The sequence below is a fragment of the Anguilla anguilla genome, chromosome 11, assembly GCF_013347855.1.
Source record: "Anguilla anguilla isolate fAngAng1 chromosome 11, fAngAng1.pri, whole genome shotgun sequence".
Classification (NCBI taxonomy): Eukaryota; Metazoa; Chordata; class Actinopteri; order Anguilliformes; family Anguillidae; genus Anguilla; species Anguilla anguilla.
Genome location: NC_049211.1, coordinates 40,429,148 through 40,443,070, shown reverse-complemented (window position 1 = coordinate 40,443,070; position 13,923 = coordinate 40,429,148). Strand labels below are relative to the sequence as shown.

Below are 13,923 nucleotides of genomic sequence, written 5' to 3'. Positions count from 1 at the left end.
GTCTCTGGTGACTCAGATGAAAAATAACAACATTGCCCATACCTTGGGGCAATTTTGTCTTTGGCTGGTGACACATTGGTCTTTGGAATGAGAGGTCTGGGTTAAAAAATAACACCTCAGATCAGAATCTCTACCTTTGGTTGCTGTTTCATTAATGAAGGAGCCGGTGTTATTGCAAAAACAGTGGATCTGCAAAACCTGCGCCAACCTTTTTCCGGTTGAGGTGCTGTCACAACAAATTCGATCCGGGCTGCCAAAATGATCCGGGTGACGTATTGAAATTCTAAAACAGCCGATATAGCCATTGTGACGTACTTAAAGTTTCTTTACAGCGTCCATTGTTATGCCAACTCTGCCAGCCTTGCTACTTTCTGTGGCGATAAAGATTCTAAAACAACTCAGCAATTTATATGGTTTAATGAGTTATTTTCCAGCCTGAAATGCGATCATAATCGTAAACGGCTACATGTCATCTAACTTGCAAGTAGTTGGCTATCTCCTTGGATATGAATTAAATGTTTTTAACAGAAAATAATAATAAATGTGATTTTATCCACGGAAATGGCTATACAAAAAGGCTAAATAAATGTTGTGGTCATGATTGCCGTCGTAGACGTCAGAAGGAAATGTCAGACAAAAAAAAAAAAAGAAGGTTGGCTCTCTCTGGTTAATTTTATTATGCAAGTTAACATCTCTGATATTTCCCCATGGCTAACTTAGCTTTTTAAATTGAATTTGTATAATAAAATTAACCAAACACAGGCTTACATTTTCTGAACCTCTGTGATATAGTGGTGTAAGTAGGCTATTTAACAATTAGTTAGCTGCTCCGCTAGCCAGCGCTATGCTACTGTCAACACAATGCACACAGCACTCATACGCTGGTATGCACTTATAGCTAGCCACCTCTACATTATTTTCAGTAATATGAGAACATGCAGCTGAAATCCTCTGCGGAAAGCAACTTCACAGCGATCTTATTTGCGATCAGTAGGAAGTGTTGTGCTTCACTTCGGGGTGCTTATTTCGCTTGTACAGCGAGTTTCCAGCCCAAACCACTGCAAAGAGAGCAAATTTATTTATTTTTTTGACAGTGACAAATCAGTTTTGAGCTTCCTGTTTCTCCTACCGATACAATACCATTTTGTTAATAACTGTTCCACCCGGCTTCGTTCATTGCAATGGAGGTGCCACTAAAAACGAAAAGAATAGGCAGCAGACTATATGGCAAGTATGTGGCTTACTTTACCAAAATCAGTCATATTCACACCAAAACATAAACACACTTAGTTTTATACGCCACTAGAGAGCTGGCTATTACTAGCAATCTATCTATCTCTCCCACTTGCTACCTAGGTAAATAACACTAGCTATTAAGAGAGATGGGGAGATTGCTAGCAAGCTAGCTAGTGAGAGAGATAGAAAGATCTCTAGATAGACAATTATATCCCTAGATAGCGGTACTGATAGCATTAACAAATAATTATTAACAGTGTTATGACATAGCCTCTCATTTAGTTTCTGTAATTATGTGGCTATATGAAAAAAATGCGTCTTTGAAAGTGCCGTTACTTCTCTTAAATCTCTAAAAATGCATAGGCTGCGTGAGACCACTAAGAGGATACAACGGGAAGCTCTTGCCCCTCCCTCTGCATAGTACACTTGAGCGACCCATCAACCGAGTTGCTTTGCTGTGTGAGCGCAGGGTTAGCTTGCAGTGCTTTAGCCCGCAGGCTAATACCGTTAGCCACTATTTTTGCAATTACACCGGAGACACAAAGGAAGCTGCCTGCCACACCCCCAGATGTCTGCTGTGCAAGTTCTGTACCCTCTGCTTTGCATCCTCACCAATTATTTCACCACAGTCCGACACTGCGCAGTTTCAGTTCTTGTTTTTTTCCTCTTAACTTTTTACCATATCAACCACGTTGATATTTTCCATCTTCACCTCTGGCATTGAGGAAGTGATTCAGTGCTGTCATGATTTTGTAAAACCACCTGTGTTCTGCCCCGGCCTTTCAGTTTCAGCTTTTGCAAATGGAGGGAACTGAGGACAGGGTGTGGGCTGTTTGGGCATGCTGCTGGGTGGGTGCAGAGAGCCGGGCCTGTGAAACTGTGTAGCTGAGAGATATTTTTTTGAGTACGAAAAGAAACCAAAATTTGTTGTAGGCTACGCAAAACCACCTTCATTTTCAACAGATTTAGGCTGCCATAAAAAGTAAATAGTTATTTTGGTTTTTAAAAAAAGTAAAATATAGACAGTGCATAGCGTGTCACATAATGAAGGCCACACTCACCATGGGGGAAAACAACCAGCTGCACTCCATAGAGTTAATATAAAAGTTGGTGTGTGATGGGCTGTGAGACAAACAAGGACAAGGACCAAAAAGTTTTCCATTCTCTCTGTTTTTAACTTACCTTATTATGATAGCTGCTTTTAACTAATGTTAACGTTAGCATTAATGTTAGTTAAAGCAGCTAGGTCTACTGTAGATAATAATATTAACGTTAGTTAAAAAGAGCTATCATAATAACGTTAGCTATGTAGCTAGCTGTGTCCTTAGGATGTGGTGCGATGAGTAACCTTGCTAGCTTTGCAGTTATAGGTCTCATCACATCTTAAAAAAAACGAATTAAACACACAAATGACCATTTCTGACACAGCTAATGAAAGTTATAAGCACTTACTGGGGACAAAATTGTGAATTTACTACAAATATGATTGTGGCTTGATTCAGGATTCCAATTACCTGACCTGGATCCACTTGATTTTCCTCATTGGCTTGGTCTTCTTACACGAGAGGACTTAAAAGCGAGGTTCTTGATTTTGTTATTTGTACAGTCCACTGTGCCATGATGTTTCGGCCTTTTAATAACTTTGATATTCCCCTGACTGCTAAAACTAACGGTATGGAGCACAACGGATTGTTTTCTCCCATTGTGGGAATTTCACTGTTCGCGAATACCATTGATAATACATTTTCAGTATTCGCCCCCATAGCTGTACAGCTAACAATGTTTTTCAAGGAGAACATTTAGGAGCTCACAGTGCATCCCAGTTAGCAGGTGTGCTCCTAAATGACTTTACCAGTTCACAGACATTAATTATCAGGAGCAAATGCTTCTAAAATGGGAGCGCTGTAGAGCCCTAACCCCAACGGCTGCCTTTCTCCTGTTGCTTCCCAGCAGAGCTCCGTGATTCTGGCAGTTTTCCCCAGCCTTGGTGCATCAGCATGGGGCCCCAGGGTGATCCCAGCCCCTCCCACGCCTCCTTCGACAGCTTCCTCCAATCGCAGAGCTGCAAGGACGTGCTGCAGAACTTCGCCGAACTCTGTCGCCACCTGGAGGTGGACCCTCGCGACTATCGGGTTTTCTACTCTAAGCTCAAGGAGAGGCTGAACTACTGGAAAGCCAAGGCCCTCTGGGCCAAGCTGGACAAGCGAGCCGCTCACCCGGACTACCAGCAGGGCAAGGCCTGCGCCAAGAACAAGGTGTGTGAGTGTGTGTGTGCGCATGTGTGTGTGTGCGTGCAAGTATGTGTGTGTGAGTGAGTGAGTGTGTGTGTGTGCGTGCAAGTATGTGTGGTATGTGTAAGTGAGTGAGTGAGTGTGTGAGTGTGTGTGTGTGTATGTGCATGCGAGTATGTGTGGTGTGTGTTTGTGTGAATGAGTGAGTGTGTGTGTGCATGTGTGAGTGTGTGTGTACGAGTATGTGTGGTGTGTGTGAGTGAGTGAGTGCGTGTGTGTGCATGTGAGTGTGTGCGTGCAAGTATGTGTGGTTTGTGTGAGTGTGTGTGTGTGCGTGTGTGTGTGTGTGAGCGTGTGAGTTTGTGCGTGCGTGTATGTGTGGTGTGAGCATGTGTGAGTGTCTGTGTCTGTGTGAAAGAGTTTGAGTATTTGTGTGAGTGTGTGTGTGCATGTGTGTGACAGTGTGTGTGTGAGAGAGTTTGAGTATTTGTGTGAGTGTGTGTGTGTGTGCATGTGTGTGCATGTGTGTGTGAGTGTGTGTGTGTGTGAGAGAGTTTGAGTATTTGTGTGTGTGTGAGAAAGAGAGAGAGAGAGTGAGAAAGAGAAAGAGAGTCTGATTGAAAGCGGACCAGGAAGTTTTCTGGCCAGCATTAATTGCACAATTAGTTCTCATATTCTCAGAAGTATTTAGTCACAAAGAAACTAAATTTCAATGGTTTATTGCTCAAAAATGGAAAGCAAATCTTGGCCAGCTGCTTATTTATGACACACAGTCGGTCCTTCCTGGGTTTATGGAGGAAAACCACAATGGTTGTTGTGAGGAATGTGGAAACTGCCAATAATAGTTCCACAGGCAGGAATTTCAACGTTCATGTTTTCCTAAAATCCCATGGGAAGAGCTGAAGATCAGTCTGTCATGTTTTCTTGTGTTTCCATGGTTTTGTCTGAGTGACAGCACGGAACCCAGAATATTAGCGGTTAGTAGTTAGCGGTTAGCTGCATCAGCAGTTCACTGACGTGCATGAACGACAGGCTAAAGGCCCGGCCATTCACTGACGTGCATGAACGACAGGCTGAAGGGCCAGCCGTTCACTGACGTGCATGAACGACAGGCTGAAGGGCCAGCCATTCACTGACGTGCATGAACGACAGGCTGAAGGGCCAGCCATTCACTGACGTGCATGAATGACAGGCTGAAGGCCCGGCCATTCACTGACCTGCATGAACGACAGGCTAAAGGCCCGGCCGTTCACTGACGTGCATGAACGACAGGCTGAAGGGCCAGCCATTCACTGACGTGCATGAACGACAGGCTGAAGGCCCGGCCGTTCACTGACGTGCATGAACGACAGGCTGAAGGGCCGGCCAGTCACTGACCTGCATGAATGACAGGCTGAAGGGCCAGCCGTTCACATGATTCCGCCACACAGAGCGACAGCTAGGATTACCAAAAAACTGCCAACAGCTTGCAGCCCAAGGCTCCGTCAGTGTGAAATTGGGTGTTAATGTTCGGCGTGTTTGCTCTTAAATGCTGACACCAGGGAGGCAACTGTGACTGTGAATATGATGAGTTCCCACCTCACGTTGCTATTTGGTCTATTTAGGGTTTAATGGTGGAGCATACACTGTATGACCAAAACCACTTGTTTTTCATGGTTTGGGCTAGGCCCCTTAGTTCCAGTAAAGGCAAATCTTAATGCTACAGCATACAATCGCATTCAAGATTATTCTGTGCTTCCACAACAGTTTGACCTCACTAATGTTCTTCTGGCTGAATGAAATCAAATCTAACATCTAGTATAAAACCTTCACAGAAGAGTGGAGTGGAGGTTGTTATAGCAATTCCATATTAATGCCCATAATTCTGGATGAGTTGTTGGATGTCAGGTGTCCACATACTTTTGGTTATGTAGTATACGTCAGTATCAGCCTCTGTGTATTTCAGTGTTAAATAAATATTATTGATTATAGTAGAGTAAACATTTAAACATGTGATCTCTAATAATAATACATATAATAATCATCATCATTGTGATCATCATCATGTTCTGTCTATATTCTCTCTCCCCCTCCCGCTCAGTGTTTGGTCCTGGGTGCGGGGCCCTGCGGATTGCGGACGGCCATAGAGTTGGCTTTCCTGGGGGCCCAGGTGGTGCTGTTGGAAAAGCGAGACTCTTTCTCCCGTAACAACGTGCTGCACCTGTGGTCCTACACCATCCAGGACCTGCGCGGCCTCGGGGCCAAGAAGTTCTACGGAAAGTTCTGCACTGGCTCGCTGGACCACATCAGTGAGTGGGCCGTACACACGCAGGAGTGCACACAAGCACGCACACACACACACACACACGCGGACACACACACAATCATACACAAGCACACACACATACACACACACACACACAAGCACACACACACAAGCCTACACAAGCACACACACACACACACACAAGCATACACAAGCTCACACAAGCATACACATGGCTCGGCTAAACACGCGCATGAACATACACAAGCACACACACACACAAGCACACACAAACACAAGTATACACAAGCACACATAAGCATACACAAGAACACAAACATGTACACAAGCACACATAAGCATACACAAGAACCCAAACACGTACACAAGCACACATAAGCATACACAAGCATACACAAGCACACACACGCACAAGCACACAGACACGCACAAGCACACAGACACGCACAAGCACACAGACACACACAAGCACACAGACACGCACACGACTAAACACACACACACACACACAGCTGCTTATCAGTGGACAGCCCCCGTTCTGCAAACACTCATTACATCATTGTTCACCTTTGTGTGACTGCACACACCCATTAGATTAGGGGTTTTTTTTTTTCAAAATGAAAACCATTGGCAGTTGGAGGGAGCAGGAGCTAAAAACGGAGATTGATGTTTTGTAGTTGGTCATTTTGCACCTCGCTGATTTCTGTGCTTCATGAACTGAAAGAACCGGTTTGGCTTGGTGGCTCAGCCAAAACATTAACTTTGAGAATGTATTATGGAATTTGAATAGTCACTTCGAATTAATATCAAACCAATGACAAAGTTCAGCCATGTTTTTTTGTTTGTGTGTGTGCCTGCGTGTATTGTATGTGTGCGTGTACACGTGGGCATGCGTGTGTGTGTGTGTTTGTTTTTGTGCGTGTGTGTTCATATATCTATTTGTCTGAAGGTATTCGGCAGCTGCAGCTGATCCTGTTGAAAGTAGCTCTGCTCCTGGGGGTGGAGGTACACACTGGTGTGGAGTACAGGGGCCTCCTGGAGCCAAAGGTCCAGGATAACGGAGTTACAGGTGACCACAGCAACCCTGCTACCAGCAGCTACCTGCACACTGCTCAGATCAGCACATCTATCTCACCTGCAGCTCACTGCTCAGACCAGCACATCTATCTCACCTGAGCTACCTGTTCACTGCTCAGATCAGCACATCTATCTCACTTCAGCTACCTGCTCACTGCCCAGATCAGCACGTCTATCTCACCTGAGCTACCTGTTCACTGCTCACATGAGCACATCTATCTCACCTGAGCTACATGGTCATTGCTCAGATCAGCTCATCTGTCTCTTTAAAAGAAATTGGTTCGCACTCAAAAAATGGCTACAAATCTTCAAAAAAAGTCATTATTTATTTTTTATTTGTTTTCTTCAATGCAGAATCATGCACAAACGTTTCAGCATGTTGCCTTCTTCAGTGTGCTGTACCTGCACACTGAAGAAGGCAACAATGCCGAAAAGTTTGTGCGTGATTCTGACGATATTTCACTGGTTTCAACGCATCAAACAAATTAAAAAGGGTGAGCGCGGTGATTTCTCTTGCTACCAGCTCATCTGTCTGACCTGCCTCTACCTGCTCACTGCTCACATGAGCATATCTATCTCACCTGAGTTACCTGCTCACTGCTCACATGAGCACATCTCTCACCTGCAGCTACCTGTACACATCTCAAATCAGCACATCGTTCACTTGAACCTTTTGACATTAGGTTGACATCACTGTCATACACATGACATAACAGCTGTCACAAGATGGTGTATCAGATGTTGTCAGTTTCCTGTCATAACATTTAAACATTTAGAAGTGATGACAGTTTTATGTCATTTGACATGTACTGATATCAGCTGCTATGCCATCCAGTGACAGCTGTTATGTCACGTGTATGACAGAGGTGCGTCAGCCTTATGTCGAAGGGTTCAAGTAGTATTGCCAAGATTTTCTCTGAACTCTTTAATAACAAGAAATGAGTCATGTACATGTGGTACTGATGTCATTCATGTTGAAGAGGTGGCTGAGTTGAGTCTCTCCCCCCTTTTTCCAGGATGGAGGGCGGAGCTTCGGCCCCCGTCCCACCCCATTGGCTCATTCGAGTTTGATGTTTTCATCTCTGCAGGAGGTGGCCGCTTTGTCCCAAAAGGTGAGAACATACAAACATACCCACCCACACATGCATATATACACTTAAAACATACACGCATACCCACACGCATGCGTATATACACATAGAAACATACAAACATACCCACACACATGTATATACACATAGAAACATACAAACATACCCACACACTAAGGCTGTCAAAAGTGCCATGAAATTGAGTTTGAATATTAGCTTTTGTAGTTAGTTAGAGTTTGAATATATTTGAATATCATTTGCCTATAATTCACAAAAATAAGCTGCTTATTGTCGGACACGTGACACTCCCTCTAAACTGGCCTAAGCGTTATTTTCCACAAGCGGGCAGTAGAATAGAGGACATTGGTGAACTTTAATACTAGGTTACTACATCTGGGGCCTCATTTATAAAAGTATTTTAGATCAACTGTGTGGCGCGTGCGTAGAAAATCACGTCAAAGTAGTGATTTATAAAATTTCAACAGGACTCGATTTGACCCTGGAAACGGTCGTGGCTCTACGTCAGGTCTTCACTTGACGTATGCATGCAAGTTCATTTTATGAATGAGCCCCCTTCAGTTTCTATAGCCTAATGCGCAAATGATTAAAGTATTTTCTCGTGGATGTAATTTGCCACAAATCGGCATTTATTAATCATAGGGAAATGATTGTTAATAGGAAATCCCTGTTTATTTCTTAACACAAAAACTATTCAAACGGCTAATACCTGTAGCCTAAAACAACATAAATTACTTACTCTATTTAGTTTTTTTAACTTCTTTCATCATCCAATTTTATCAAAATCTTCAGAAAAGAAAGGAAACATGGCCTGCCGTGGGAACATATTTAGCCTAAATTGTTAGCTGACCAGATCTGTTGAACGAAGTGAAAAAAGAGACTGGCTCGCGAGGCTAGCTGACCAGTAACGTTCGGTGTCCATGGAGCTGAAAGTATCACCAGAGGTTATTGGCAAGGAAAACCAGGCGATCCACTTGCCTGGGTCCTGGGCAGAATGTTTTTTGTTGACAGAGGAAGTAACGTTAGCACGGGAAATGAACTTTGCATGCATGAACATGATTGGCCGCTTGAAATTAAAGCCTGCATGTTAATTACAATACATGGAATCCAAAACTAATATTAGAATGCTCAAATTTAGGTTTGAACTTTTAAAAAAGAAAGATTTTCGAATAATTTTCGAACTTTTTTGACAGCCCTACCACACACACACACATACACACTTAAAACATACAAACATACTCACACACATGCATATATACACACAGAAACATACAAACATACCCACACAGACGTGTGTTTACACATAGAAGCATACAAACATACCCACACACGTGTATATACACATAGAAACATACAAACATACCCACACACACATGCGCATATACACATAAAACATACAAACATACCCACACACACATGCGTATATACACATAAAACATACAAACATACACATAGAAACATACAAACATACCTACACACACATTCTTATATACACATAAAACATACGCACACACGTGCATATATACCCACAAACTTTATACCATATATGCCATGTGTATGTGTGTATATGTATTTGGTATATGCCATGTGTGTGTGTGTATATGTATTTGGTGTATGCCTTGTGTATATGTGTGTATATGTATTTGGTATATGCCATGTGTATATGTGTGTATATGTATATGGTATATGTCATGTGTATGTGTGTGTATATATATATGGTATATGCCATGTGTATGTGTGTGTATATATATATGGTATATACCGTGTGTTTATGTGTATATGGTATATGCCATGTGTATATGTGTGTATATGTATATAGTATATGCCATGTGTATGTGTGTGTATATATATATGGTATATGCCGTGTGTATATGTGTGTATGTGTATATGGTATATGCCGTGTACATACGTGTGTATATGGTATATGCCGTGTGTGTATATGTATATGGTATATGCCGTGTGTATATGTGTGTATGTGTATATGGTATATGCCGTGTACATACGTGTGTATATGGTATGTGCCATGTGTATATGTGTGTGTCTCTCTTCTCTCCAGGCTTCAGGAGGAAGGAGCTTCGGGGGAAGCTGGCCATCGGCATCACTGCCAACTTCATCAACCACCGCACGGCCGCCGAGGGACAGGTGGCTGAGATCAGCGGCGTGGCGCGCATCTACAACCAGAAGTTCTTCCAGAACCTTCTCACAGAGACAGGTGTGAGCTGGGCAGGGTGTGACCTCACAGACAGGTGTGAGCTGGGCAGAGTGAGACCTCACAGAGACAGGTCTGAGCTGGGCAAGGTGGCAGGGTGAGACCTCACAGAGACAGGTGTGAGCTGGGCAGGGTGAGACCTCACAGAGACAGGTGTGAGCTGGGCAGGGTGAGACCTCACAGAGACAGGTCTGAGCTGGGCAGGGTGAGACCTCACAGAGACAGGTCTGAGCTGGGCAGGGTGAGACCTCACAGAGACAGGTCTGAGCTGGGCAGGGTGAGACCTCACAGAGACAGGTGTGAGCTGGGCAGGGGGGCAGAGTGAGACCTCACAGAGACAGGTCTGAGCTGGGCAGGGTGTGACCTCACAGAGACAGGTGTGAGCTGGGCAGGGTGAGACCTCATAGAGACAGGTCTGAGCTGGGCAGGATGTGACCTCACAGAGACAGGTGTGAGCTGGGCAGGGTGAGACCTCACAGAGACAGGTCTGAGCTGGGCAGGATGTGACCTCACAGAGACAGGTCTGAGCTGGGCAGGATGTGACCTCACAGAGACAGGTGTGAGCTGGGCAGGGGGACAGGTTGAGACCTCACTGAGACAGGTAATGGAACGGGACCATTGGAACAGTGACTGCAGCAAATACACAGTGATTAGGGGCTGCTCAGTGTGTGATACATGGCATCCTCATCACTCTCTCTCTTCCTCTCTCTCTATCTCTCATGCCCACACACACACACACACATACACACATGAACACACATGCACACACACACACACACACACACACACACACACTTCCCTTACTCCTGTTCTCCTCTAGGAATTGACCTGGAGAACATTGTCTACTACAAAGATGACACCCACTACTTCGTCATGACCGCCAAGAAGAAGAGCCTGTTAAACAAAGGAGTTTTAAAGCAGGTAGGGCGTGCGCCCCTCTGTCTGTCTGTGCAGGGTATGAGTTATAAAAGTGAACTTTACACTGACAGCAGTTCTGCAGCACTCCATTCCATTTAGCCTGATTCACCGGCCCCGGGACCTGCAGGTGGTCTCTTCCGCCAGCCCTGTCTCCCCCTGGGTTATCCAGATGGTTTCTCCCATTGCTGCTGTGACATCAGACCTCGGGGATTATCCCCTGACCAATCCCTGTTAATGGTGCTCATTCCTGTGTGTGCTGCTCACATCTCTACCAGGGTCTCGAACCCTACTCACTGCCCCCTCCACACAACTATCTACCGGAATGTTCATCCTGCAGTGACTTGTAGAGCAGAGGACATGCTCAGCAGGGAGGGGATCTGGGGGAGATAGCGTGAACCTCCGCACGCGTTACTCTCTCCCAGTGAAACTCCTCGCTGTCAGGTGAAAACAAGCGGCTGGCGGCTCCACGTGTATCGGAGGCTGGCATGTGGTAGTCTACACCCTCCCCAGACTGACAGAGGATAGCGCATCGACCAGGACTGTGATACACACGGGGAATTGGTATAACGACTAAAAAAAAAAAAAGAGAATTAATTCCAATCAATGCCCCCCCCCCCCCCCCCCCCACACACACACACACACCAGCATTAATTAATTACGTCATTAATGGCATTATGGCATTAATCAACCGGGTGGCCGTTCTATTGCACCGGGGGCTTATACACACTATAATTAATTACAAACTACTTCAATTTCTTCCATCAATTACTCAAACTGAACATGATATTGTTTATTTGGGACTGCAAACCAGACCCGTAAAAATAATTTGAAAACCGGATATTCTAGTCTAGTAACCCCCGCCCCCCTGCACCCATCCCCCCCGCTCGCACCCAGGACCACAGCGACGCCGAGCAGCTCCTCTCCCCGGCCAACGTGAACCAGGACGCCCTGCACCAGTACGCCCGCGACGCGGCCCACTTCTCCACGCAGCGGCGCCTGCCCAGCCTGGAGTTCGCCCGGGACCACGCGGGCCGGCCCGACGTGGCCGTCTTCGACTTCACCTGCATGTTCCGCGCCGAGAACGCCTCGCTGCTGATGGAGAGGAGCGGGAGGAAGCTGCTGGTCGGCCTGGTGGGAGACTGCCTGGTGGAGGTACGGTCGCCGCCGCCGCGCGCAGCACGCGTGCGCTGAGCACTGCGACCTCGCCCTCACGGCTGGCTCTGATTGGCTGCTGTGGTGCATACAAGACGAGACGAGTTTTAATTGAGTTGTGTCCTGTTGCAGTAGCTTCCTTCACCAGCTTCCTCTTTCTTTCTGCGCGTGCGTCCGCGTGTGTGCGTTTGTGTGCTTTCATTTGTGTATGTGTGTGCGCATGTATGTTCAACCAACAAAATTATCTGTATCTGTATTCGGGTAGAAGACAGGAAGTGGGCGTGGTTTGTACCAGAAGTCACGTTAAATCGGGCAAACGTTGTATTTTCTAACCTAATATTCATTACGCACGGCACAATTGTTGTGCCGTGCGTAACCCCCCCTTCCTGTAACGTTAGATAGAGGCTATGAGAACTCGACATGGAGCTGACTTTTTTTTCCCGAATCTGAATAATAACAAGCAACTTCGGGTAGAATAAATATCTGTTTCCATCGCATTATTCGTGCTTTCCCGAATACAGTATTCAGATTTGGATACATCCCTAGTACATACGCGCACGCGTGAGTGTGTGAGTGTGTGAGTGTTTGTGTGTACATATGTGTGTTCCTTGTGTATAAATTTGTGTGTACATTCTCGTGTGCGTGTGTGTATTTTTATGTACATACACACGTGTGTGTGTGTTTGCAGCCCTTCTGGCCCCTGGGCACGGGGATCGCTCGCGGGTTCCTGGCTGCCTTCGACGCGGCCTGGATGGTGCGGCGTTGGGGCCTGGGGGTCCCTCCCCTGGAGGTCATAGCCGAACGGTAACTGCCCTGCCCAATAACTATCCCACAACTTCCCCAGAGCTGCACCTTCCCGTCTAAATGTGAGGTCCTGTTCCCAGCAGGGTATTCTGTGTGCTTCGCTAATCAGAAGTAAAATCTGACTCCTATAAGTGTGTTTCTTGGGACTAATCTGAGACCAAAAATTAAATTGCATCACAAATTCAGTTAGAACTGCGATTAGTAATCTGGGATTTATTATGGGCATCACAAATTCATTTAGAACTGGGATTAGTAATCTGGGATTGATTACAGGCATCATAAGCATCATGTATTGCTAGAGTTAAGTTGTAGCATGTGGGTGCATGTATGGGGCCTGGGCCCAAATGTATAAGGGGGGCGTGAGGAGGATCTGGACTTTTAAGAGCTTATCTCTTTCAGTTTCTGCACAGTTTGTCTGCAGAATTATACAAAAGCAGCATGCTTCTGCCTAAGAAAACCTGAAAATTAAATTAAACCAATCAATTACTTAGGGAGGCAAAGCACCCCTGTTGCCCTGTTTAATGAACCCCCTGTTACGTAGTGGTGATCGGGTGGAAATCTCTGTACCGGCAGGGAGAGCATCTACCAGCTGCTGTCTCAGACCACACCGGAGAACACCAGCAAGAACTACAACGCGTACAGCATCAACCCAACCACGCGGTACCCCAACATCAACCTCAGCTCCATCAGAGCCAATCAGGTCAGTGCAGGACGCCTCACCAGCAAAGCCATCCCACCCGTTGGGGTCCTATCCCCTGGCAAAGCCGTCCCACCCGTTGGGGTCCTATCCCCCGACAAAGCCGTCCTACCCGTTAGGGTCCTATCCCCTGACAAAGCCGTCCCACCCGTTGGGGTCCTATCCCCTGACAAAGCCATCCCACCCGTTAGGGTCCTATCCCCTGGTAGATTTCTCAAAAAATG

At 45.8% G+C, this 13,923-nt stretch overlaps 1 protein-coding gene across 5 annotated transcripts in view; it reads left to right on the top strand.

Annotated features, from left to right (window-relative positions):
* Window positions 1–13,923, top strand: part of mical1 (microtubule associated monooxygenase, calponin and LIM domain containing 1) — a 39,756-nt gene that overhangs the window by 9,513 nt on the left and 16,320 nt on the right. For 4 of the 5 annotated variants that reach the window (XM_035383407.1, XM_035383405.1, XM_035383404.1 and 1 more), the window contains exons 3-11: window positions 3,187–3,491; window positions 5,548–5,755; window positions 6,683–6,802; window positions 7,827–7,922; window positions 9,976–10,131; window positions 10,949–11,049; window positions 11,941–12,198; window positions 12,887–13,002; window positions 13,576–13,702. In XM_035383407.1, the coding sequence (XP_035239298.1) occupies window positions 3,234–3,491; window positions 5,548–5,755; window positions 6,683–6,802; window positions 7,827–7,922; window positions 9,976–10,131; window positions 10,949–11,049; window positions 11,941–12,198; window positions 12,887–13,002; window positions 13,576–13,702 (1,440 nt within the window). In that variant the 5' untranslated portion in view covers window positions 3,187–3,233. The remainder of the gene's footprint in view (window positions 1–3,186; window positions 3,492–5,547; window positions 5,756–6,682; window positions 6,803–7,826; window positions 7,923–9,975; window positions 10,132–10,948; window positions 11,050–11,940; window positions 12,199–12,886; window positions 13,003–13,575; window positions 13,703–13,923) is intronic. The other variant, XM_035383403.1, reaches the window with a different exon arrangement.